Source organism: Dermacentor albipictus, chromosome 9 (assembly GCF_038994185.2).
Source record: "Dermacentor albipictus isolate Rhodes 1998 colony chromosome 9, USDA_Dalb.pri_finalv2, whole genome shotgun sequence".
Taxonomy (NCBI): Eukaryota; Metazoa; Arthropoda; class Arachnida; order Ixodida; family Ixodidae; genus Dermacentor; species Dermacentor albipictus.
This window is the reverse complement of record NC_091829.1, coordinates 93,869,891-93,895,095: the sequence shown is the minus strand read 5'-3', so window position 1 is coordinate 93,895,095 and position 25,205 is coordinate 93,869,891. Positions and strand designations below refer to the sequence as shown.

Below are 25,205 nucleotides of genomic sequence, written 5' to 3'. Positions count from 1 at the left end.
AGTCACACATACAAAAGGTAATGTATGAGATGCTATGTAATTTCTGTAACTGGCGCATTTGTCATGAAGTGACCATATGTCGGTGAGGTCTCTCATAAGTCAACTCAAACTCGGAACCACCTCTGCGTCTGAGTGAGTTGTGATGAGGCTGAGCAGGTACGAGTCAAAGTGTATCCTTACAAGTGTAATTTCTGAGCGCAGTGAGACGAAGTTAGTCCGTGTGGGTGTGAGTCCAAGTTAGACTGGGCCTGAACATGTCGCAGGCTGTGCGAGTCTGAGCACATGAGACTTTATGCAAACTCTACATGAACCCAAGTGAACTTGACTCATGGGGTTCCGTCCACAATTGTATAAGTGTCAGCGAACTGGTGATTTCGTGAATCTAAGTGAGCCACAGTGAGCACGAGTCCATGAGTGTTTCAGTCTGAGTGAGCCATAAACAAAAGGTATATATTGTGAACGAGTCTAAGTGAGTTACCTATAAAGGTTACCTAGGAGAGAAAAAACAAAAAAGCAACAACAGAAGGAGCAGAGAATTGCATACGAGAGGAACAAAGCAGTCGGTAGTGGCACAAGCTATAAGCAGACCCAACTTTAAAGTTTGAAAAATATTTCAATTGAAGCCTAAAAATACTACATTTGTGTTAGAACTTATACTAAAGACTGCTTTGTTCCTCAAGGTATTTACTGTTTCTTAAAATATTTCACAGCCTTTGTTCTGTAGGGACACTGTGAATGAGCACTCTTTTCTGCATAGTCGCAGCTACAAAGATTTGCATCACAAACAAAAAACATTCCTGAAGATTACTTATTTAATATTAATGTAACGGCAACCGACATTTTGGTTACCGTTGTATGTTATAAGCTGGCTTAGTGTAGTAGGTTACGGTGCTGCAGGTATGCCTCTTAATCAAGTGGGTATGAAAAATCATGTTCTGCTAATTAGTCGGCGACATTATACTTGAATTTTTTTAAGTAGAGTCTGCATCAAGCTGACTGGAAATAAGAAGAAAACCAATATTACTGGTGTCTGCACAAGAATCGTAAGCATGCTCTAAAAATTGGGCGTATTATAATGAATGCCTGAAAGTTGGCAGCTTGTCTGTAAGCCAGGCAGTCTGGAAGGTTGTCAAGAACACGCTGCTCGAGAAGATTGTAAATGACAGCTGCGGGCCCATAGAAGATACAGAAATAAACAGTAACATTGTCACTGTGCTCATCCCAAGTACTTGCCTGAAACAAGCTGTCCTCTTCCATTGAGCTCTCCATACAATGTGGGGTTGAGTTTTGGCATGTACTGTATGGACTTCCTCTGATCCTTCCACTTTTCTTTCAGAGCAAATGCAGACGCGATTCTTTAAGGCCTCCCAGAAACATTCTCAATACCTTGACACTGCATTGCAGTCCTTTATTGCTGGAAGTGAATTGTTCAAGGTTTCTAAAATTAAAACAAACTATCCTGAGATGTGTTGGACAATAAATTAAGAAGGTAAATAAACAGGCTGCATATATTCCAGCATCTGATGCCGCTGCTCGGTAACAATGTTCACTTAATTTCTGCTACCTGGAGTTGAGAGGAGTACTGGACGCACCCAGTAAAAGCAACATTGATCCTGTAATGCTACGTTGAATGGACAGCACATGAGATAGCCTTAAGTGCATTTCAGAAACAACTCGTATGCCACTGGCCGCTTCCTCGTGGTCCACTTGCGGACACATGGAGGCCCAGAAATGTGGTGCTTCTGCCTTTGATGAAAAGTCTCAGCGACCAAAGCGTACAGGTGCCACAGAGTTTTGAAGCAGCTACGCAAAGCCATTCTCATTGATGTGCAGAGTAGTGAGCAGGGGTAACCATGGCCATTCCTGGAGTAATCTGCAACAAAGTTTTCAAACTGATATCTTGGACAGGCTGGACGAAGCACTATAGAGAATCACTAAACCAGTTTACACTCAAAAAGTACTCCTTTAATTAAGACTCTACTTTCGTGAATTTCACAATATGACAGTGATCACTATGAGAAAAAGCTAAGGATATAGTTCCATTTCACTAATTTCACACCGAGATCCCAGTGGCCACACATCAGAGCGACGTCATGGATTTCAAAATGTTTTGCACTCGCCGGGGAAAGGGTGCTTTGGGACACGAGAAATGTTCTTGGAACTAGCAACGTTCAGTTTTTGGCTTCTTTACAACACAACCTTTCTTTTAAATAAACGTTTTGATATATATATACAACACAACCTAGTCCATATTTACCACTTCAATGTTAACTAAGCCGGAGCGTGTGCTGTCAAAATCCATGACTTCACAGTGAGCTGGCGCAGGCACTTCAAGGCAGTGTAGCCACCTGTCTTTCGTTATTGTACTTCTTTTTTGTCGCTTTTTAAGCCTCTCCACATCGCATGAGTAGCTTTCGTGGTATCATAAAATCATAATTTACCACAAATACAACTAAACTTTATTTACATTTTAGTGTCTTTTTAAGGCACTCTAAAGAGAAACATTCCATTAGCTTTTACCAGCAAAGATGCAACTCAAAGCTCTACACTCTCAAAATTGTGCATGTCTTATGGTGCAACGTTGTCCCACAGCAATAATAGTCTAGTGTACAATTTTACTTGCTAATGCTGCGCAACCAGTAGTACTGTCCTTTGAGAAATGCTACCCCACACCATTACGATGCAAACATGCAACTGACAAATAGACTGAGATGCAGATGGCATTCCTGATATGGTGGGCATGAAAAAATTTAAACCATAATTAACAACTGCTTTTAGGAGTGAATTCGAACTTCTTGGCAAAAGAGGCTTAATTACTAGAAAATCTTAACACTGCAGACATTAGCATGATGCCATGGACTATGCTGAATTTTCGTGCATTTGAGCTGTTGCTCTGCGAAATGAGTTGAGAAAAAGAAGTAATGAAAGATCAGTAGATCTCTGTGATTACACTGCAGGATCTGTAGTTGTTATTGAAAAAAAAAAGTTCATCGGTTTTAAAAAACTTTAAGGCTTGAAAACACATGTTCAAGGATTAAAACACCATGATGTCTGGCAACTAGAAGAGAAAACACTGTTTTGGACAACAAGGAAGCATTCATTTTATTGTGCACCGAATGAAAAAATGAAGCACACTGAGCCTTTTTCAAATAAACCATCACCACCCACCACAAACAACATGGCTCCTACCACAACAACACTAATCAGACGACATGGGCTACAATGTTCACTTGCATAACCTCATAATCAGCACATAAATAAAATCATGAAGCTTCTTAGCTGGAAGCAAAATTCAAGGCTTTTTTAGCACTCTGTGAAACTTGAAGGCTTTCAAGGCCTTGAACGTGGCAGTTTTATTTCACATTCAAGGGCATTGAAAGGTATCAAGGATCACTACAAATCCTGCTCTCACTCCAAAATCTCACAGCAAACACCGCCACCTTGCTTTCTCCTCAAAAATGGCACCAACTTCTTGAACAACTTTTCTGCAATGCACACAACGTCATCTACACCCAATAACATTGTACTTCCCCTTTATCTTATTATGCACATTTCCTTTAGTTCATTTCAAAGTTAACTTGAAAGCAATTATGTAAAATAGTATTATTCCTGATGCATGCGGAATTGTACCAAAGCACTTTAATAATATTCCTGCCTTCAGAACTTGTAAAAATAGAGACTAATTTGATCAAGACTGATGTGCTGTCACAGACAAAGTGAAGCATCTTTGAAGTGCATTTTAAATAGCAGGAGTTGTAATGAAAATCCAGGCTCTAGCATCAGCGTGCCAACTTGCCATACAATGTTACACCTTCATCTGTGTTTAGATCATTAAAGGGTACCTCACCAGGTTTAGGAACTGCAAACTGCATCATATCTCATGCTGCAGATGCCACGTGTCAGTGATGTGGCGGCGCACATGGGCACCAGTGTCGTTTGTTGCCTCAATTTTAGTGCTGTTTTTGCACTGTTTGCCACACTTTGTCGTAGTACCCACAAGTACAACTATCAGCCATTTTGCCAAAAGAACTCACCTTGTAGGCCAGCTGCATCTTTAAGGGGAAGACGTGCTCAGTCACCGTTCGGCATGTTCAGGGCGCAGGCTCTGCACAAGAGAAGGGAAGTGACAATAAGTTGCACATTAAATTGCAGGGTCTCACTGTTGAAACCTGCAAATGAGGCGTCTCAGGTGATAGACAACCACATATGCTCTCACGTTAGCCTCTATGTCCGTACCCCATTTGTTGCCCCGTCTACAGTGCATTCTACATTGCGAGGCACTAGGCCCATTTTAGGCATTCTTTAACGCACACTACCAGCCACACACTCGCACCTACTGTGCTCTATGCTACATCTTACCAGCTCTGTGCAGTGCATCCAAAGCAATGGCCTGCGCCAGAAAACCAGAAGAAGGGCTAGTCGACTGTACGGCTCTGATCACCCCCTGCATGATGCCGACTGAATGGAAGCATCATGGAAGGTTTAACGGCGCACAATGAACGAGCCCTCCTCCATTATTTTGTAACACATAGCCGCCCTTCGTTACTGATTTGCTGAAGCGAGGCCTAGCCTTCGCTGCATGGAGCTTGAGGTGGAGTGCAGTGTTGACGTTTGGAGTAATTTTCACACAGTGGCTACGTTTAGTGCAGCCGGGTCACAGCGTCACGTTTCACCCAAACAGGTTATAGGTGGCATCCAAACTGCACCAGCATCTTTCGGCTCACTCACATAACGAAACCCATCATAACGAAACACAGTTAGTTCAGAAATAAAATTAAACGAAAAAAGGAAAGAAAGAAGGAAGTAAAGGAAGTGGATTGAGCATGTGTGGACTGTGGCTTCGCGTAGTCATGGCCGTACAAGGTTTCATGGAATGTTAGGAATGTATGTACATGCATTCGGCTTCTACCAAGAGCTTTCCAAGCTTGTAGAGGTTTGTCAAAGCACTCCAAATGCAACGACCTTGCATACTCTCCAGGATTGCGGCATGATGCCCGCATAAAAGCTGGCGTGAGAAGATCGTACCTCCGTGGTCACTGTTTTATAATCGTCATATCTCGCGATTGGAAAAGTGGAACACAAGATTAACGAGTTGAAATGCATCGCAGACACAGCGGTCAATGAAGAAGACAAAATTTCCAGTATGTTTAGTGCGGTGGTGTCAAAGCGGAACGCATAAGAAACTGTCAGGTAGCATACGACAAACCGGCCAATGGGTTAGCGTTTTGGCCACGCAGTAGACGTAACACGTTGCTCTGACCTCCGGATGGTTTGAATAAAAGCATTGATGTGTCGCGCTAGTTGTTTGCAGTGGTACTTGGCCACGAGCGCGCCTCACCTGGCGAACTTGTGGTTGTTCCAACCCCAAGCAATGTAGCAGTTTCCTGCTGTTATGTTCTTCATTGCTTGAACTTAATAAATCGTCGGCAGCCACTGACGGCTGTGCAGATGCAACACGCCTGAAATATTTTGTTTCACGCGTGTATACGCGTGTATTTTGTTTGTCGTTTGCCTTAGTCTTGTTCTGTAGGTGTGTATGCAAACGTTCCTGCGTGCATGACAATCGCAGCGTCAATGCAAACAGCGGTGATCACAAACGCCAGAAAACGACCTGTTTAATTGCTAAAGACATTGCACTGACCCAAGTGGTGACGTTGGGCGCTGATCGGGCGCGTAGCTCCTTGATGAGGCCGGCCAAAGCTTCGGGGTTTGCGCCACTCTCGCACAGTTGGATGCACAGCGCCAGCGACTGTGCGTCCAGGCCTGTGTTGAGCAGTTGGGACATTTCCAACAGCACTGCACGGACAGATTTGATGCGCACTGTTTACTTCCGTTGTAGTGGAAAGAAAGCGCATGGCCAGTAAGAGAGAAACCTGTACGAACCATCGAAAGTTTCCGTGAGAGCCTTCCGTCGATCATCAATATTGGGCGCCGCCATCTTTCGCGCTTCGTAGTCGGCAGCAGTCGGCAAGTATGGCCAGCAGCTAAGTTATGCCAAGTCCCAGTTTCGTTATGTTCGTGTTTTGTTCTTCTTTATCCGTTTATGGGGTGTTGTAAGAGTCCTGTTGCAGGCACTCTCAATTGAAACTTTTGTTCAAGATATCTAGTTATTACATTTAATAAGTATTTGCTACAAAAATCGTATCTCAACCAGAAAAAAGAAAACGAAACTCTGCACAAAAACGTTAAACCATCGCGAGCCGAGCACAGGTTAGCCAATCACAAATCCATCTTTGATTGGTCCTTTTATTTAAACACGGCAAACGTGATTGGTTACTTCAAAAGAGGCATCTGCAGCGGGTCGCCCGCACACCGGCGCCGCGGTGCCTTTAAATGCCCGGGACCATGGTGCTGTGGCGCGTGGCACAACAATAGATACCATAGATACGCTGAAGCACGTCTGATGGGTTAATTCGTGTTGAACTAGTCAAACTTTGATAAAGTTGCATTTTGCATGATCCATCACAGTTACAGATGTGTGTGGATGACTACCTTTGAGCCCGCCAGCGCCGTCCCACGAAGACGCCTCATCCTTGTCACTGAAAACATGCACCTTTCTGTGGCAACGACTTCTTGACATTCCTTGCCAGCTTTGCGAGTCCGCTAGCGTTGTGAGTGGTCGAAGCACCACAGGGAGGCTGGGGGCTATTGGAAGGACTGCAGCGTGTTCCCGGAGCAGTGCCAATGAATGATTTTAAGCAGTCATTAGTGCGGTAAGTTCTTTGACCTTTCATTGAAGTTGAGCCGTGGTTGTCGCGTACCCTGTTGATCCGGCATGTTCTTTATTTTTCTGCAAAGCAAGGTGTTTATACTCGGAAGCATGCGTGTTGAGCCGCCGCTGACGAATTACATTGCGTGTAATGTTGCTGACTTCTATTTAATTTTTCTTGATACAACAAATTAATGAGGTCGCGGCTCGGATTCATTGCCGATCCTGTCATCACCTTTGCTCTAGAAGTCTCAACGCTTAAAATTTTTGTTTTTATTTTTGGTGTTTTGGACTCGCACGTTCCCTAGATTGCTGTTACTGGCAGTGGCGTAGCCAGGGGGGGGGGGGGGGGGGTGCATACTGGACTTGTGCTACCCTCCGAAACGGATTTCTGGCTGCGCCACTGGTTATGGGTGCATGGTATTGTACTTTGATAAGTCTACGCCCTCGAGCTCGACGGAAGGGTGTAGCTACACGCGCGAAGCAACTTCCCGGATGTTCTGACGCCAGAGAGCTTCCAGATTTGAAATCGCAGTGGGCTTGCAGTTAATCATATTTAGACCCAACCACTCTGTAAAAACCGCACTGCTGCAGGAAAGAAAAAGAAATCGGGAACCCAAGACTGAGGAACTTGAGAGTAGGCGTCTACGTTCACGGGGTTTATGGACTCCTAAAATTTTTGGACATTGATTTGCTTCAGAAAGCTTAAATCCACTCGCGGTGCGTAGTGATATTTGCTGTTCATTGATTTTAAGCCTTTTGTCCCAGTCACACACAACAAAGTTTGAAATAACAAATGCTCTTGAGTGCTCATTTTGTGCATCCCAAACCTGCGTTGCCAAATGATATCCAAATTGCCAAAAGGATATCCTGACAGGTTCCAAGGTAGAGGTTTGCAAACCAAGCAGCCTGCTCCAACTCTGCAGTGACTTCTTTGGTTAACAGCTTGCTTCACCGGAACTAACTAGCACCAATTGAAGGGGCCCTGAAATGCTTTTCTAACTAATCATAGAATGACGTCACTATTAAATTACATCGCCTCAATAATCTCCAGCTCCAAAAAATGTCTATATCCTTCAAGCACAACTGGGCTAAGACTTAGTTCTTTGACCGATAAGTGAGCTTCCTCTCCCCTTTCATTTCCACTAGTGTGTTGGAAGCTACACAATAGAGACAGCAAGGGGGCATAAGGGAGCATTGCTAAACTTGCACCACCAGGAAGTTGAATGCCTCGGCGGCTAGATGGCTCATAACGGCATCCCATGGCTGCCGTGGTATCTATGCTACTTCTCATCTCTGATGCCAAGGGCAGCAACATGTGGCTGTTGTGTGCAGACAAGCAGTGCAAAGATGAATTGGTTTTTCTGTCTTTTTGAGAGTGCAATCTTATATTTTTCATATACCTTGGATGAGCAATAATTGTATTACTGATAATGTTCTCGCGACTACGAAATCACCCAATAGCTGTTGTAGATACAGCTGCTGCATGGCAATGTTGCAGAAGCAGGAGCAAGCGATTTTTCTCTGCTTTTGACATGGGATTGCAAATTCTCTGCTGCATGCAGTGTAGTGATATTTGGCTTACATGGCCGCAGAAGTGTCGTCAACGAATCGGCAACGTTTTCTTGCTATTATCAAAAAGTGTTTCAGGGCCCCTCTAAATATTTGGTTAGCAGCATATATTTGTGTCTCCCAACAATGCGGATTATTGGGCTAATTGATATTTCTCTTTCGTAAGCACTGCAGGGCATAAGCCACAGATACAGAAGGCAACAAAGAAGTTGCCATGATGCACCGCTTCCGATTTATTGCAGAGAACACAGGTCTTGTTTACGTCTTCTTGGTTTGTAGCACAAAGGGACACAGACGAAGACTGGAAGATGGGACAAGCGTTCATCCTGTCTCCTTCTAGTCTTTGCCTTTGTCGCTTCATGCTACAAACCAAGAATATGTTACTGCAGTAACTCGCCCAACTGTCAATGCTTTTGTCTGCATTCAAACCCATTTTTCTTTTTGCCAGCATCGCTGTGTCTGTGTGCAAGAGCACAATTTCTTTGACATGATAAGTCATCGGACGGAACACACGCTGAGTCTACCCTTCTGATGCAGCCCACTTCAGTTGTTTCATGCATCATTTTGTATTAGTAGTGTGCGAGTACAACTCAACTGGCGAACAAAAGTAGGCAGCCGCACCCGCACCAAAATGCATAAATGTGGCCGTCCTGATGATTTCTAACAGTGTAGTTGCGGTTGTGTGATCTGTCGTTAAGAAGCCTGCTCGTTCGTCTAACATACTTTTCTACATGGCATGGGAATCTGATAGACTGGCCCTTCAATGCACTCCGCAATCAGTCTTGTGTTTCTTAGCAGCAAGGGTTTTTGAGTTTCCATCAGGATCTTATCCTGCCATGCACACTTGCACAGGATCCACTTGCTGTCATCTGCTTTCATTACTCTTGTGTCCAGTCACACTAACTCTGGATTAGTAACCATGCCAACCTGTTTAGTCCATTCAGAGTACTGACTATAGATGCAAGGCAGTATTGCATTTACTTGATTAGATACTTGCCAAGTCTCCCAAACTTAATGTATTTATTAGTTAGGGCTCATTTTAAGATTTTACAAATGTTGCACCAATATTTCCGTGAAAAAAAAAAAAAAAAACTTCACTCGTTAGTCTCCGAACCTTCCATTGGAAGTCTTGTGTTGGTAAAAGTACAAAAGAGGGGTACTTGCTTTGAACTAGTTAATACAAATTCGTGAAGCTGGCAAAGTTGGTCACAGCCACTGTGTTGTAAAAATGGTGCGTTGCTTGTCAGTATTTGCAGTTCCAAGTTCGCTGCCATTTTTATGCTGCATCTAAAAGTAACTCTTTGTTATTAAAGTGTGTATGTGTCTCTCAAAAGGCACGAGCTCTGGGCGAGCTTTAAAGAGTGCATGCTATTTTTCTACTCCCCTTTGGTATTGTGTCCACAAGATTTTTAAAATTTTTATGTTCGCAGGTATGTAATTCTAATGTGCACTCTTTTTCGAGGAAAATTCACTAAAGCATGACATGCGCATTAGAGTCAAGTAAGAAACCAAAACGGCAATAGGCGGTGTCCAAATCGCAGCCCCCTAATCGCGAATCCACCTTCTATCCTTGAAAGCCGTGCTTTGTCGTACTGTGGGTGCGCAGAGCCCATACAAATGATGGCAGTTTGCTATTATAGTACGCTAACTGCCATAGTCATGAAAGGTGCCGGATCTCAGATGCCATGAACGGAACCAAAGATGGCATGTGCTGGGGAATTTACAGCAATAGTAAGGCCACGGACAGCAACAAGTGATGCGCATTCCAGTGTGGTTCAGATGCAACAGATTCTTGTTTTTTCAAGTGAGAACTAATTACTATTTCTCTCTTACCATAAAAATCTGGTGAGGGAACAATTCAGGGAATTGAATTTTTTGCTTTGTTTTGTTTGAAGCATGAAAATCGGGAGTGTGCGTTGCAGTAGCATGCATTGCATTTTCCAATTTGCCTTGAAGAGTCGGGTGCATGGTGCAACTGAGGCTGCATTAGAATCAAGTAAATCTAGTAATCATTAGAAAAGTGCCGACCAGGGGGGCTATTCTGTAAGAGTCCTCCTAGTGGACTGTCCATTTCGGCCGCTGCTGATTAGATGCAGCTGTACGAGTGAGGAGGAGATGAGGGGCCTCAACTAATCAGCAGTGACCATAATGGACAGTCCACTAGGTGGACTCCTACAGAATACCTCCCCAGTATAGCCTTCGGAGGACACTTTGATCATTGTTTCTGTAGGGTGCAAAAAACACTCAAGTGCTCAAAACTCGAATTATACCTCACTAACATGCATTTTCTTTCTGGGAATACCCAGCTGCAAATCGCCCTGCAAAGAAAATTTATCGGCAAAATAGAATCGCCCCGCTAACCAAACTTGCCGTGCACTTATGCACTATGCTTTCAACTTTCCTCAAGCTGACACATTGGCTGTTCCAGCGTTGACAACCAGTGAATGAGTGCTGGTTATTGACCAGTTTGTTTGATCTTATCTTTCATTATGCCACCAGCCTTGTTGCAACCACCAACCACTGCTTAATTCCACTTTCTGTTTTGCAGGATAATGTTCACTTTGCAAACAGCGTTGCTCTCCTATGTTTTTTGTCACCTGCCTGTTTTGGTCGCAAGTGGTGCGCCATGGCTGCTGGTCGGAGAAACATGTCAATCCGCCTGTTTGGCGATGAATAGGTTCAGACCTGCGATGCAGTCTGTGTAACAATTGCATCATATTTTTGCGGCATAGAATTGCGAGGCTTAATGCTATATCGAATTGCACGATACTTGCATGTGTCCCTCATCCTCGGCCTATTAATGCCCTCGACTCGAGGAAGGCCTCTCCTTGCAATCTTCCTGCTGCTCGTTTTGTGACAGCGGATCCTATGTTGTGGTTAAAGGTGGGTGAGCACAGGAAAACACGAGGACAAAAGAGGGTACATATGATGCGCAGGCATCCTATGTGCCTTTCTTTTGTCCTCATGTTTACCTGCACTCAACCACCCTTAGTCAAGGTGTGCCAACAAGCCCACATCGCTGCCCTTGTTGCCTATGTTATGCCTGCAAATTTCTAACACCAATTTCTAGGCCAATGCTCCGAAAGAACATCCCCGTTGAAGGCCTTACTCGCGCTATTAAGGTTCTTGCGGTCTACGGGGCTTCACAACAGACTCAAAGAATGCCGCCCCCTACCGCTCTGTAGTGTGCGCGCTTTTTTCGTGCTTGTCTCCCTTTCTTTCTATTGCCCCCTTCCACCCTGTTACTCTTTTTATCCCCCTTAACCCTTCCCCCTGCGCAGGGTAGCCAACCGGAATTACCTCTGGTTAACCTCCCTGCCTTTCTCTACATTATTTTCTCTCTCTCTCTCTAACACCGCCACGCCACTTAATTGTCTACCGTCGTCGGCTACACTTACTTTCTCTTGGTACCTACTCTGCAACTCTAAACACCACCGGTTTTCATCCCTGCATGGCCTTCCAAATTCATTTTCCCCTGTTAATGTCAATCAGGATATCGACCATTCTCATTTGTTCTCATTTCCAAAGCATTTTCATCCTGTACCTTAATGTTATGCCTATTGTTTTCTTCCTATTGCTCATTGCATAGTCTTTAACTTCTCTGCAAGGTTCCTATTCTTCCCCATTTATTAGTATATCCCTCACGGCTCTGGAGGATGTGTGATGCACTAGTTCTTGGTTACTAATGCGAGCAGCAAGAGCTTGCAGATTGTCACCTGCTAAACATGCAACATAGTATAGACTGACGGCCTCTCTTTTGCGACTCATTTCAGTGGTAGCACCAGCAGCACTGATGCTTGCACAGGCGGCGAAGAGGGTGGCTCCTCTGTCAGCGTCCCCGCCTCCCCACTCAGTCGGAGCAGCGCATTGGCCGGGGTGGCGCTTCTGGCGACGCCTGGCGACAATGCTAGCAGCAACACCAATCCTTTCGACGTGGAGCCTGAGCAGCTCACACAGCCATCCTGTTCGCCGTCCATGTTCCTGTCGAGAAGCCGTCAGACGCCAGGATCGGTGCGTGTGTGCCAACAGTAGACCCACTTTTCTAATTTGCACGCTGGCCTTGGCCCGCTGCTTTTATACTTTATAAGGGCTGACTGTGGGGCTAGTTGCTCTGGCATTCTGACTACAATAATTAGTATGAAGCAGTGGACAGACACGTGAAAAGCACAAAAAAGGACACACATCACTATCAACTGCTTAATAACAGGAAACAACCCATTGATAGCTTTTTCTAGAAGCTGTCTCTTGACTTCTGGAGCCTTCTTGACTTCTTGACTTCTGGAGATATTCTAGGCACGAGCTAAGTCAGCACGTCTTGGTTGGCTTTGTAAGCACTATTTCTTGCAGAGAATACCCCTGTCTGTATCAGGGAAGCATTCGCAATCCTGCACACTTTCGAGTATGGTTTTGTGAATGCTGCTGTTTGACATGTGCCATTTTTCAGTTTACGTTCTTGTGAAGGGATGCGTTAATGTGTTGGGGCACATGTGGACCAAATATAGTAAACCCTTGTTAGCTGAAACTCTGGTATCTCAAAATATCGGTTAAGTGAAGATCTATTTCCGGCTGTGGTTTCAACCCATGTGTTTATCATCTCTTAGCTAGAAAAGTTTTTGTGCTGTACTCTGTATACGTAGAAGTCGTGAGTCACGATACCAGGAAAAAAAAGCAACGGGGAGTGTTGGCAGCATCATTTGCACTTGCTTTTTGCTGGCGGGAGCTCGCTAGCCAAGCCAAGCCAAATGCTGGGCCTGGCAGCGCTCCCCCCTCGTCTTTCTTCCTTCTTTCTGTCACCACTCATGCGCACTTGTTCAGCTGCTCACTGTCGCATTGATGTGGCCTCGCATGGCAACAACGAGCTGGGAGTTGGTCTTTTCTTTTTCCCCCCTCTCATTTAGGACACTGCCAGTGACACATCAAATTGGTCGCAGCATATTATCTCCTTAACTGTTTTGGACAAGAGACGCTCATTCGCGACTTTATTGGTGTTTCAATCGTCAGATGGCAGTGTGTGCCCAGTGGTTTTTCTTCTACATCTGGAACGCATTTTTCATGTGGCTACTGGCGTTTTCAAAATGGTGTCTGATGGAGGTTATGCATGTACCATCAGCTCATCTTCCTGAAAAAGAGGCATTTCTTCGCCTTCTTCTTCCAACAATAGTGATTGTGATGCCAAGGAGTACATAGTTTCGAGAAGCAAAGACAAATGAGGTGTTGACTGAGGTCAGCAGCTGCTCGGAGGAAGAGGACAAAGAGGAAAGCTTACATGACAACATCGCAAGTGGATGTCTGTGGGCTGAAAGTAATCTGAACAGCGGAACGCTGAAGCCTCTGCTGTTTCCTTTTGTTTCTATACACTGTAAGTTTAGCGTAAGCTTGCCAGCTGAATTGCTTTTATATATGGAGTTGTTTCTAGAGGATGAGCTGGTTGGGTGATTGTGGGTGAAACAAATTGGAAAGCGACTCTGCGTAATCCCTTGTTTTGAGGTTTACCACATGCCAAAGGTGTGCCAAAGCTCTCTTAGTGAATTAACGCATGGTTAGCATGCGCAGCTAATGTGACAAAGGCAAAAAAATTCTCTATATATTCCATAATTTTTGTTGATTACTAAAACTTGGTTGGTGAATGTATGCTATGGTATACACTAAACTTCAGTACACTACTTTTATTTTTTGTGTTAGTTGGTTACCCTTTTCTGCCTCGAAATCTCCTTTTTGTCACAACGATATTCACACTTGGCAATGAAAAAAAGAACCATTTTTTGTAAGATTTTTTCGATAAAACAAAACTGCTAAGGAGTTAATTGCAACCTTGGCCGAAGAGATTATCGGCACTTTTGAGCAGGTGCGATCAGCTCATGCGCTGCGCCCAGGAGAAGCCAGCATGCAATTCACCAGCGTTTCAGTGAGATCACGGCTTGAAGCACGCTCGCTTCACATTCGTGCGATACTGAGGCTTAAATGCCGCTTCTCATATGGGTTTCAGTGAAGGCGTGACGATTGTGCTTTATTATAGCGTTGATTTTCGAAGTTAAATTGTTCGCAATTTATTGTGATGCTGAACGTAGCAGGGTCAGCTGTTTGTATGTCTGAAAAACGGTTATGCTGGGATGACTGTCTTGAGATATTGTATTAGGAGAAATTGCCTTGAGTCAGCAAATCACAAGTTACTAAGGTATTCTCCATTAACATTTATCACCAATGCTTCCCAATCCAGGTCTCTGAATACCTCATCTAAACACGCTGTGAATAGAACTGGAAAGATTGTATCTCCCTGCCTGACGCCTTTCTTTATTGGGATTTTGTTGCTTTCTTTATGGAGGACTACGGTGGCTGTGGAGCCGCTATAGATATCTTTCAGTGTTTTTACATACGGCTCGTCTACACCCCCATTCTGTAATGCCTCCATGACTGCTGAGGTTTTGACAGAATCAAACACTTTCTCGTAATCAATGAAAGCCATATAATAAGGGTTGGTTATATTCTGCACATTTCTCTATCACCTGATTGACAGTATGAATATGGTCTATTGTTGAATAGCCTTTACGGAATCCTGCCTGGTCCTTTGCTTGACAGAAGTCTAAGGTGTTCCTGATTCTATCTGCGATTACCTTAGTAAATAGTTTGTAGGCAACTGACAGTAAGCTGATCGGTCTCTAATTTTTCAAGTCTTTGGCGTCTCCTTTCTTATGGATTAGGATTATGTTAGCATCATTCCAAGATTTCGGTACGCTCGAGGTCATGAGGCATTGCGTATACAGGGTGGCCAGTTTCTCTAGAACAATCTGGCCACCATCCTTCAACAAATCTGCTGTTACCTGATCCTCCCCAGCTGCCTTCCCCTTTTGCATAGCTCCCAAGGCTTTCTTTACTTCTTCGGGCGTTACCTGTGGGATTTTGAATTCCTCTAGACTATACTCTCTTCCACTGTCGTCATGGGTGCCACTGGTAATGCATAATTCTCTATAGAACTCCTCAGCCACTTTATCTCATCCATATTAGTAATGATATTGACAGCTCTGTCCTTTAACTCATACATCTGATTCTTGCCTATTCCTAGTTTCTTCTTCACTGCTTTTAGGCTTCCTCCATTCCTGAGAGCATGTTCAATTCTATCCATATTATACTTCCTTTTGTCGGCTGTCTTACGCTTGTTGATTACCTTCGAAAGTTCTGCCAGTTCTATTCTAGCTGTGGTGTTAGAGGCTCTTATACATTGGCGTTTCTTGATCGGATCTTTCGTCTCCTGCGATAGCTTACTGGTATCCTGTCTAACAGAGTTTCCACCGACTTCTATTGCACACTCCTTAATGATGCCCACAAGATTGTTGTTCATTGCTTCAACACTAAAGTCCTCTTCCTGAGTTAAAGCCGAATACCTGTTCTGTAGCTTGATCCGGAATTCCTCTAGTTTCCCTCTTACCGCTAACTCATTGATCGGCTTCTTATGTACCAGTTTCTTCCGTTCCCTCCTCAGGTCTAGGCTAATTTGAGTTCTTACCATCCTATGGTCACTGCAGTGCACCTTGCTGAGCACGTCCACATCTTCTATGATGCTAGGGTTAGCGCAGAGTATGAAGTCTATTTCATTTCTAGTCTTGCCATTCGAGCTCCTCCACGTCCACTTGCGGCTATTCCACTTGTGGAAGAAGGTATTCATTATCCGCATATTATTCTGTTCTGCAAATTCTACTAATAACTCTCCCCTGCTATTCCTAGTGCCTATACCATATTCCCCCACTGCCTTGTCTCCAGCCTGCTTCTTGACTACCTTGGCATTGAAGTCACCCATCAGATAGTGTATTTTGTTTTTGCTCTAACCATCGCCGATTACACGTCTTCATAGAAGCTTTCAACTTCCTGGTCATCATGACTGGATGTAGGGGCGTAGACCTGTACAACCTTCATTTTGTACCTCTTATTAAGTTCCACAACAAGACCTGCCACCCTCTCGTTAATGATATAGAATTCCTGTGTGTTACCAGCCATATTCTTATTAATCAGGAATCTGACTCCTAGTTCTCGTCTCTCCGCTAAGCCCCAGTAGCACAGGACGTGCCCACTTTTTAGCACTGTATATGCTTCTTTTGGCCTCCTAACTCCACTGAGCCCTATTATATCCCATTTACTGCCCTCTAATTCCTCCAATAGCACTGCTAGACTCGTCTCGCTTGATAACATTCTAGCGTTAAACGTTGCCAGGTACATATTCCAATGGCAGCCTGTCCGGAGCCAGGGATTCTTAGCACCCTCTGCTGCATCGCAGGTCTGACCCCCACTGTGGTCAGTTGCTCCGCAGCTGCTGAGGACTGAGGGCTGGGGTTTGATTGTTGTGTTCATATAGGAAGTTGTGGCCTTGTACTGCACAAGGGCGGCCAATTCTGCTCTGGTGAGGGAGTGCATTACCGGTTCTGGTCACCGGGATCAGGCCACACTCCAGCCCTCTTTATGCAATTTGATCAACACGCGGATTTTTTTTTCTAATCCGGTGGTAAATTGCGCGGCACTGGGATTTGAACCACGGACCTCTTGCACGTGAGGCGGGTGTTCTACCTGTACGCCACTGCTACACCTTTTTTTTTGCTGGGACGACATGGCCATAATTGGTACATGACAGGGGTTGTTGGAGAAGTATGGGAGAGGCCTTTGCCCTTTGCCCTGCAGTGGGTGTAACAGGATGATGATGATGATGTCTTGAGTCTGTGCCAAGCATGCCGTCTTGGCATAGTGCCAGTAATGCCATTGCCAGTAGACGTCGATGTCTCCAGGGCTAATGCATGCGAAAGTGACTGAAAATGTTACCAGTGGTGTTTTGCAAAGGCTCCATATGGTCTATGCGTGGCCACTTATCCACTTATCTCTAAATTTTTCCTGGTTTTTACAGCTTTGAGTTAACGGGGGTTCCCTATAGTTCATATATCGGTGGGTGGTCCCCTTTTAATAAAGAGTGGTTTGTAGCGCTAGGCCTTGTCTGTTTTTTGTTAGTGTTTGTCTGCCACTATGTCTGTTTTTACACCTCCTTGAAATCATCCAAAAGCCTCGAATATGGTAAGAGATTCTAGGGCCCTTGAAACTACTTCAAAATAGATGGTTTCCTGGAATTCCTTCAGAACTGAGGTTGTCGGTGGCTTGAACATCCAATGTAACAAACTGCATAGAGGCTATGCCATGGACACTGCCTGTCGGGGAAACAATTCTAGATAATTTCTTTTGAAAGCGTGTATAAACAATAGCAATTCCACCGACATTGAGCTTGTTTAAATTGCCATTGTTTTCATATAGCTAGAAAAGGCTAGATCAAGCAACCAAGCTATGTCAGCATTTGTTTGTTCTGTTAGTTTTTTCACATAGCAGCCATCATGGCTCCATGTTCAAGCCATCGGCTGTAAAAATGTCTACCGGAAAGTAAGTTTCAGCTGGTTGCCCTTAACACAACAAGCATATTGGGCTGTAGTATCTTGGGACACTTCTAGCCATCAATCCATAATCCGACTGACACTTGACGATGAAAAAGTAAACTTAGAAAAGCCACCTGAAAAGCTTCAAGCATGTGTCCAACTCAGCAGCTGCTTAGCTGAAAGAAATTGCAGCTGAAAAGGAGACATCACTATTTTTCACTACATTTACAAATAAGCCTTAATACCTCCTCTCTATATTTTATCCTTCAGCATCCTTGAAATTCTTGAATTTGAAGTCAGCTGTTATATATGAACCTTGCTATGTGCTGAGTTATTACAATCATGTCCACTTGCTTGACTGATTAATCGACTGATGCATACCTGCCCACTCTTCTGAGTTTTCCTCTGGTTAGAAATATCGGCTCATTCTACGATGTTATGAATGTTGCGTCAAGTTTTACGAAAAATAAATTGTGCTCGCAAAAAAAATTTTGCTTGTCGGTCTCGGATTGTGTACACCTTTGGAAGGTGGTGAAGGATACTTGCTTCGAGCAAGTTTAGTCGAACAAGTTCATGAAGCAGGTAAAATCTGCAATTGCCAAGTCCTTGCAAAAGTTGCTGTGACATAAAAAAAACAACAAAATATTGCTTGTTGGTCTCTTCTGTTTGAGATTTGCTGCAGCACGTGTGCTGCATAAAATCATCATTCAGGCAATATGCTCCTTAGAAATCTATGTTCATTAATAATGAAACTAACTCGAAGAAATTTACAAATAGCATACAGTTCGACTTCTAATTTTAAAATATATTTTTTATTTATCATAGTCTTATTTAGTTATTCTTCTGTGGCTCCTACAAGTGGAAAGAGTGTGGTCGCTTGTGCAAGTTAGAAGTTTCGTATCACGGCTAAGAAAGTCATAAAATAGCCTACATTGTTCCACTTGGAACACCAATTGCAAGGATGCTAAAACTAACTTGGTCCGCTTTATTCTTAGAGTATTGACACAAAAATTTTTGATCTTGTTCTTTCTGCTGCAATAAGTAGGTAATGATCCAGTAATCATGGCACGAAACATCATTGGCTTCAGAGCACGACAGGTAGTTATTTGGAGTCTTGTTTGTAGCGACCAGTTCATGTTCCGGTTTGAGAGAGTGACGAGATGGACCAAAGAAAGAATGTAAACACAGCTGGGCAGGTGATCGCACAAAACTGTGACATGCACACGCCAGCGCGAGAGTTCACCTGCTACGCCTTCATGTATTTTGTGATATCCTCGCCATCATCGTCGTCCTTGTTTTCGTTGGCCAGGGGTGACTATTTCCTGATTGCGGTAGTCACCGCCAAATTAGACATGGCCAACCACATTTGATTAGGTCCGTCACAAAGCAGTGACTCAGAAAGTGCGGCTAGCAACAGCTATCAATATGCGTATGCACCTGTACAAGTAGTACGAGCCATTTGTCGAGGGTGCTTTGGGAATGAAGCATATGCCGGAACAGGACACAAGGCGAGGTAAAAGTTGACACAGCATCAGGCTTGGGGGTACATTGTCTTGGTGGAAGACCATCGGGCTGTACTAAGCTCTGCCAGTTTTGTTTATACCAGGCACACTCGAAATGAAACCAGCAAATCTGGCTGTTCTTCAGTGGAGTCCATTCTAAGCGTCCAGCGGTGTGCACAAACTAGAACCACTTCTGCCGCTTTTCGACGCCAACAGTATAGCCAACGAGCAAGCCAAGTGAGCTGGGGATCGCTGGGAAACAGTATATATAGCCTAGCTTGCTGGCCGTCAGATCTTAGGCTGACGGCCCAGGCATTTAGCCCAAAGGGGTACATGCCTGGGCTGTCATGCCGTCACAGTACATGCCTAGCCGGTTGTATGGGACCGGCAGCCTCACATAGTTACGCAACTTCACCATCAACGATACGAGTCCGTTTTGGCGCTTGGTATAGCAGTAAATGAGGGATTCAGAAGAACTGTGACTGTTCCGCAAATATATATTTCTCTAATTCTTCCACACCTGATTAAATAAAGAACGCTACTAAAAATCTTTATTTTAGACTTTCGCTTGTTGACTTGTTCTTGGCGGTGTCCTTCCTGCGTGAGTCCATTTGATGTTGTTCCTTGTTTGTCAAGTAAACGAGAGGTGTATCTCACAGGCTTACCTGTGGGATAAACCTTATTTCATTTCTCTTTTGCGGGTTTACGTGTTTATAGCGAACGGTAGGCATTATTCACTTTTATACGAGTAAAAGCACCCCCCCCCCCTCCCTCCCCTCGAAAAAAATATCCTGGGCACGTGCATGCGATGGCCCTTGCGACCCGTCTGCAGCTGGTAATAAAGCATCTACTATATTCATCAACACAATCAATATTTGCACATTTATGTTGCTCATAAGTGACAATACAATTAGTCTTCCTGTCGCTGTTAGCAGCGATGAGAAAACATGTTACCCAGGCGAGCTGCTTCGCAGAAATGATTGCAGCGGCGGCTGCGCTGACTGCTTGCGAGTCAAAATCGCGCCAATGGTTCACTATATTGTGCAACGTTTTATAATATGCACACTTTCGAGGTCACTTTATGAATTATTATTTCCTGTCAAAAACAAATTTTAGTCGATTTTTTTGCCACCATCAGCAGCGAAAGAGGTCAGTGTCGTGACCAGGGGGAGAAAAAAAAATAGACATCGGGACGATCAGAGCGGCGAGGAACTTGCTCGCAGGGCCCGCCTGACGGCAGTGCAAACTCGTGACATGGCGTTTTCTCGGTTGTTTACATTCCTTTCTTGATGTTGATGCCGTGAGGTGCTGCGTTTCATAGTTGGCTGCACGCACATACTTCAAAATTGATTTTAAATATGTTCTAAGCTGTATTCACTATTGATATTTTGCAGACGATGTGTGTGTGCCCACATAAAGCGATCTCGCATGTTAACTCTACTTTGAAATTTTGTGTCAGTACTCTTTTAAAACATTGCTTAATAGCAGTTGATATTACAAACGTTTTCTTGAAATAAGAAGAGCCAAAGTTAATTTTTTAGCTTTCTTGCAAACTGTGCTTTTATGTGGAACAAAGGCGGCTAACTACGTGTTGCCTTGATATGAAGCTGTAAACTTGCATCAAGAGGCCATACTTCTTTCACTTTCAGGGGGCACATAAAAGTAACTAAAGAAGATTTTGATGAACTGTAATGAAACGCATTCCAAATGGGAGATTAAGCTCCATACATACAGAAATATGTACAAAATTTGTGGTGGCATTTCTGAAATCTTGAATATATGTGTCAGCGCTTTTACGTTTAACAGCGCATAGCACAACTATGTGAAATGGTATGTATTAATGATAAAAATGCAAAGTAGCGAAGAATAGGAATACATGACTGCAAAGGGACTGAAAACATGAAATTCGCATCACCAGACTCGGGCAACAATGCATTTCATCACAATTTTTAACGACTTGGGGTGTTTGACGACTTGAAAAGGATTGTAGGGTTCAACATGATATTTTGAATATTTCTCATATTCCAAGTATGTTTTATTTTAAACATGTTTGTGCTGCTTCAGTCAACTTTTGCAATCAATAATTGGATACACACAACTACTGTTAGTCTAGACTTGCTCCTTGGAAAGGTCTGCTTTATTATTTATCGTCTGTTTTATTTGGAATTGCTTTGACTCTAAATAGTTTTAGCTGCAGAAAGAGGAAAAGGTAGGATTAAATTTTGTTTTAGATTCACCGTACAGGGGAACAGTGCAGAAATTTGACAAATACGAACACATTCACAGAAAAGACGCAGCACCTTTTTCATGCTTTTCCGGGAGTGTAGTTCGGTGTAGTTTTTGTGCCTCTTTTCATCTTTGTCAGACGTCTGGGCTGTTGCCCTGTACGATCGGCAACCAATAAGACCAAGTGGGAACACTCATCTTGGTTCTTTTTTTGTTTTTTGAGCAGTATTCTTTTTCATTTGCAGCGCCGGTCATTCAGGTGGTCAATCGAGCAGATGGCCGGCTTGTGGCCTGTGAACATCGAGGAGGAAGAGCCCAGCTTTCCGCAGACGGCAAGGTAAACCATGGACCTGTTTGCTCGCATCAAGTTTTGTTTAAAGGGTCCTAAAGAGAGCAATAATTTGCACTGTATTACTAAATTACGTTTTATGATATCAAAAAAGCCGTTCTGATTGTGGAAGGAGACTTGACAAGCTAGAAAACATTAGAGGTGTTCTCATTTATACATTTTTGAAACCCAGTATATGTCAAATAGTGCCAGAAGCAAATTGAATTGAATATTTTTCTAATAATTGGCGACAGCTCTCGCCATTACTATAAAACAATGTTCACATCCTAGTGGATTCACCAAGTTATCAAGCTTCTGTTATTAACTGGACTTGCTGAGGACCTATTTGGTGCATACTTATAATACTCACGAAAAACAAATGCAGCATGAAAGACGAGAGGGCGCACACGGGACAAATGCTTCTGTCATTAGGTTGTACATTGTGAAACATTGTTATTAAAAGCATAAATACAGCATTGGGAACAAATGTGCAGTTTCTTTGTATATTGGGGACTCTTCAGTGAGTGTAGAGTGCCTCAGACGTTCTACACTCACTGAAGAGTCCCAAATACGCATAGAAACTGCACATTTCTTCCTAATGCTGTATTTATGCTTTTAATAACAGTTCTACATGCAATATATCCTGAAAGGCATCCCAGTGCTGACTGCCCTGATTGTGGACTAACAGCAGCATTGGATCATATTTTGTGGAAATGCAAAGCCATTGGCTCCTCCTTCAGCGAGGATAGGAGGGCTGCGCTCTTGGGCAGCCCCCAACGACCAAACCCTGGCCGTCCAGAGTACCCACGATCGGGCCGTCAAGCTCAGCTTGGTGGCCCCTACGTGTAATTGGCCAGGTGGCGTAGGGTCTCTCCTGCGTCTTATCTGGACCGAATAAAGCTATTTCACTCACTCACTAACTTCAGGGAGTGTGATCGATATTGTCTTATCCAGAAAAGTCTGTGCTTCTCAAGTGGAGTAACAGTGCGCTCCACTATTGTCATGCTGTGTGTCTACTAAAGCTGCCAGGGGGAAATTTATTTCGCTCTTGCTCCAATTATTGTGTTTCATTGCCCTATGAATATTTAAAACCTATTTGAAAAGTATTTGCACTTACAGATAGTGATAGCTCAATTTGAAGAGTGAATTAAATTTAACAATATTCAATTCATTATTCGAAAGTTTAGAATATTTGCACACCCCGACCGAAAAGAATAAATAAAATGGGCGAAGAATGGCGCAGCTACTGTGAAGTTCCCATACCACCTCAACTTGACATGAAGTATTTTGATGGCAACTGCTGGGGCCTAGCTTATCTCATTATCTTTTTCTTTAGATGAAGGACATTGTGTTCTAAAGTAGTCGAGGTCTAGAAAATTTCAAGATGTTCTACTGACTCGTAACTGCCCAAATGCTAGAAAAGAATTTGAAATCTATCACATCACCCTGACGTACAAGCACTGAGATTTCAGTGCGAACTTCAGAAAAGTGAATTTCTCGACCTTCATTTTCTTGGTCATTAGTTGGCCAATACAGCAAAATTAACGAAAAGTAACATCCTGCCCTAGGAAGGAAATGCAAGCATAACGATTCAATTTCATGCCATCATAGTTCCCTTACACCCCACACCTGGCCACTGAGGGGGAATGTGTTGTTGCCATTGAATAACCTTTATCATTACCTAAACTTCGCGGAATAGAGGAGTGTGTGTTCGGTTCGGTAATGTTGAAGGCGGAGCTGTTGCATGTTCTACTTGTCGGTGTTTGAGAGTATTTTGGTTGGAAAATAGTTTTGTGCAGGCCCAGCAACATTTTTTGCAAATCATCCATCGGAGATCGCTGGGAGAGGACCTTGTATGGCAGTAGACATAAAGTAGGCTAGTGATGATGAATAAACCTTATAAATGTCTCTCACATTTATGTCTATTAATGCTCGTAAATGCTCCCTACGAAGGAACGGGAGTCGAAATGGTGGCCTATGCCGTGCATGCAGGAGCGATGCCCTCTACGAGGAGCAGTCCCAGCAGGCCATCGAGCTGTTTTTCTCGCGCCACGAGATCGTCCCGTCACCATGGGAGGCACCATCGAGGATGAGGAGCGCGTTTGTGGCCTCCAAAGGTGACGTTGCAGTTGCTAGTCTTTATGGCCCAAAGCTACACTGGGCTGTCAATAGCATTGTGGCAGAAGCCTCGGGCACTTCACAATGGCAGCGGAAAGTTGAGCAAGTTGGTAGGGATTCGCATCGCACAAAGGCAGGTGTGCCAACACGAACATGAATAGGCACGGGCAACCACAAGCTTGTGCTATCCCTTTTGTTCTTACTTGTGTCCGTGTCAGCATGCCTGCTCTTTGGTAACGGGAATCTCTCCAGTAGCGTTTGTACTCACATGATTCAATTCAGTTTTGTTTTCTGGCAAACCTATGCGATCTTGGAGGCCTCCTTGGCAAGATAGCTGGATCAAATAGCTTGACGGAGCCAAGAAGCCACATGCAGGCAACAGGGCTCGACGAATAGCAATATATCATGGTGACCAATTATCATGTTATAAAACATGATTGAAACGGCAAATGGGCATTAGTCAATGGAATGCCATTTCTTTCAAATAACACGTGACAATGAAGTTGAGTATTTCTTTATGCAGCAGAACCTCGTTGGTACGATCCCATTTAGTATGATTTCCTGGCACCAACATTCGTGATTAAGAATAAATAAGGCTATGAGCCGATACAGTGATGCTTCTTTCTTTACCAGGTAATATGTTGCCAGAAAACACTGTCTTTCTTTTGGCATTTGTCCAAACCGTAATCGTGTAACACATTTTACGGCCACCAGATTCCACATGAACATGCAGTCGAAAGCAAGGCGAGCGCCATGGTAGCTTCCCTGCAGTACTCGCCTGCTTGTGTCGCTTGCTACTAGCAAATCTCCTCGAGGGTCATTGTATATCTCACTAGCAGCTATCGCCGCCAACCCTATCAGGATAAGACCCGATCGTTCCACCTTCCTTCCACCCGATCCTTCCACCTACCCGATTCACTGCGCGTATGGCTCAGTGCCGTTGGAAGGTACTGCACTCTTTTAATAGATAAGTCAAACGTGCCACCATTCTGTGCTGTAGGCAATGCGAAGTGAACATCATGTTTTGCTCTGGCAGCATGGTGTTCCGGCATTGCTCGCCAGCTCGAATAGTGTTGGCACCTTGTGTGACAATGATTCTCGCCGAGTGGACGCATTTAAATTTTCTCGTCGAAAGGCCATTCCGACGAAGCCTTTGACCCAGGCCAAATTCGAGAAGCACAAACATAAGCTTGCCAAAGCCACGAAGATGACAACGCACGTTTTGAGCCGCTTGAGCCCCACCAGCTCGACGCGCTAGTGTCTCGTGCTGTGATGATTCGCTCATCGCTTTGCATTATGTAGAGGTTAGCTACATTTGAGTCTGCCAAATATTTTAGTAACTTCAGGTAGTA

General features: G+C 43.9%; 2 protein-coding genes across 3 annotated transcripts in view; one reads left to right on the top strand and one right to left on the bottom strand.

Annotated features, from left to right (window-relative positions):
- Positions 1-1,383: 1,383 nt before the first annotated feature.
- Mzt1 (Mitotic spindle organizing protein 1) lies at positions 1,384-6,017 on the bottom strand. The gene is made up of 4 exons (XM_065447574.2): positions 5,884-6,017; positions 5,642-5,796; positions 4,035-4,105; positions 1,384-1,873 (listed from the first exon to the last, which is right to left on the bottom strand). Exons 1-3 carry the CDS (start codon positions 5,936-5,938, stop codon positions 4,076-4,078), a joined length of 240 nt encoding a protein of 79 aa, XP_065303646.1. The 5' UTR covers positions 5,939-6,017; the 3' UTR covers positions 1,384-1,873; positions 4,035-4,075.
- Positions 6,018-6,296: 279 nt separating this feature from the next.
- The window catches only part of LOC135914639 (protein aurora borealis-like), a 59,856-nt gene continuing 40,947 nt past the window's right edge, over positions 6,297-25,205 (top strand). Inside the window, exons 1-4 of one of the 2 annotated variants that reach the window (XM_065447572.2) lie at positions 6,297-6,713; positions 12,055-12,292; positions 21,653-21,744; positions 23,728-23,852. In XM_065447572.2, the coding sequence (XP_065303644.2) occupies positions 6,685-6,713; positions 12,055-12,292; positions 21,653-21,744; positions 23,728-23,852 (484 nt within the window). In that variant the 5' untranslated portion in view covers positions 6,297-6,684. The remainder of the gene's footprint in view (positions 6,714-12,054; positions 12,293-21,652; positions 21,745-23,727; positions 23,853-25,205) is intronic. The other variant, XM_065447573.2, reaches the window with a different exon arrangement.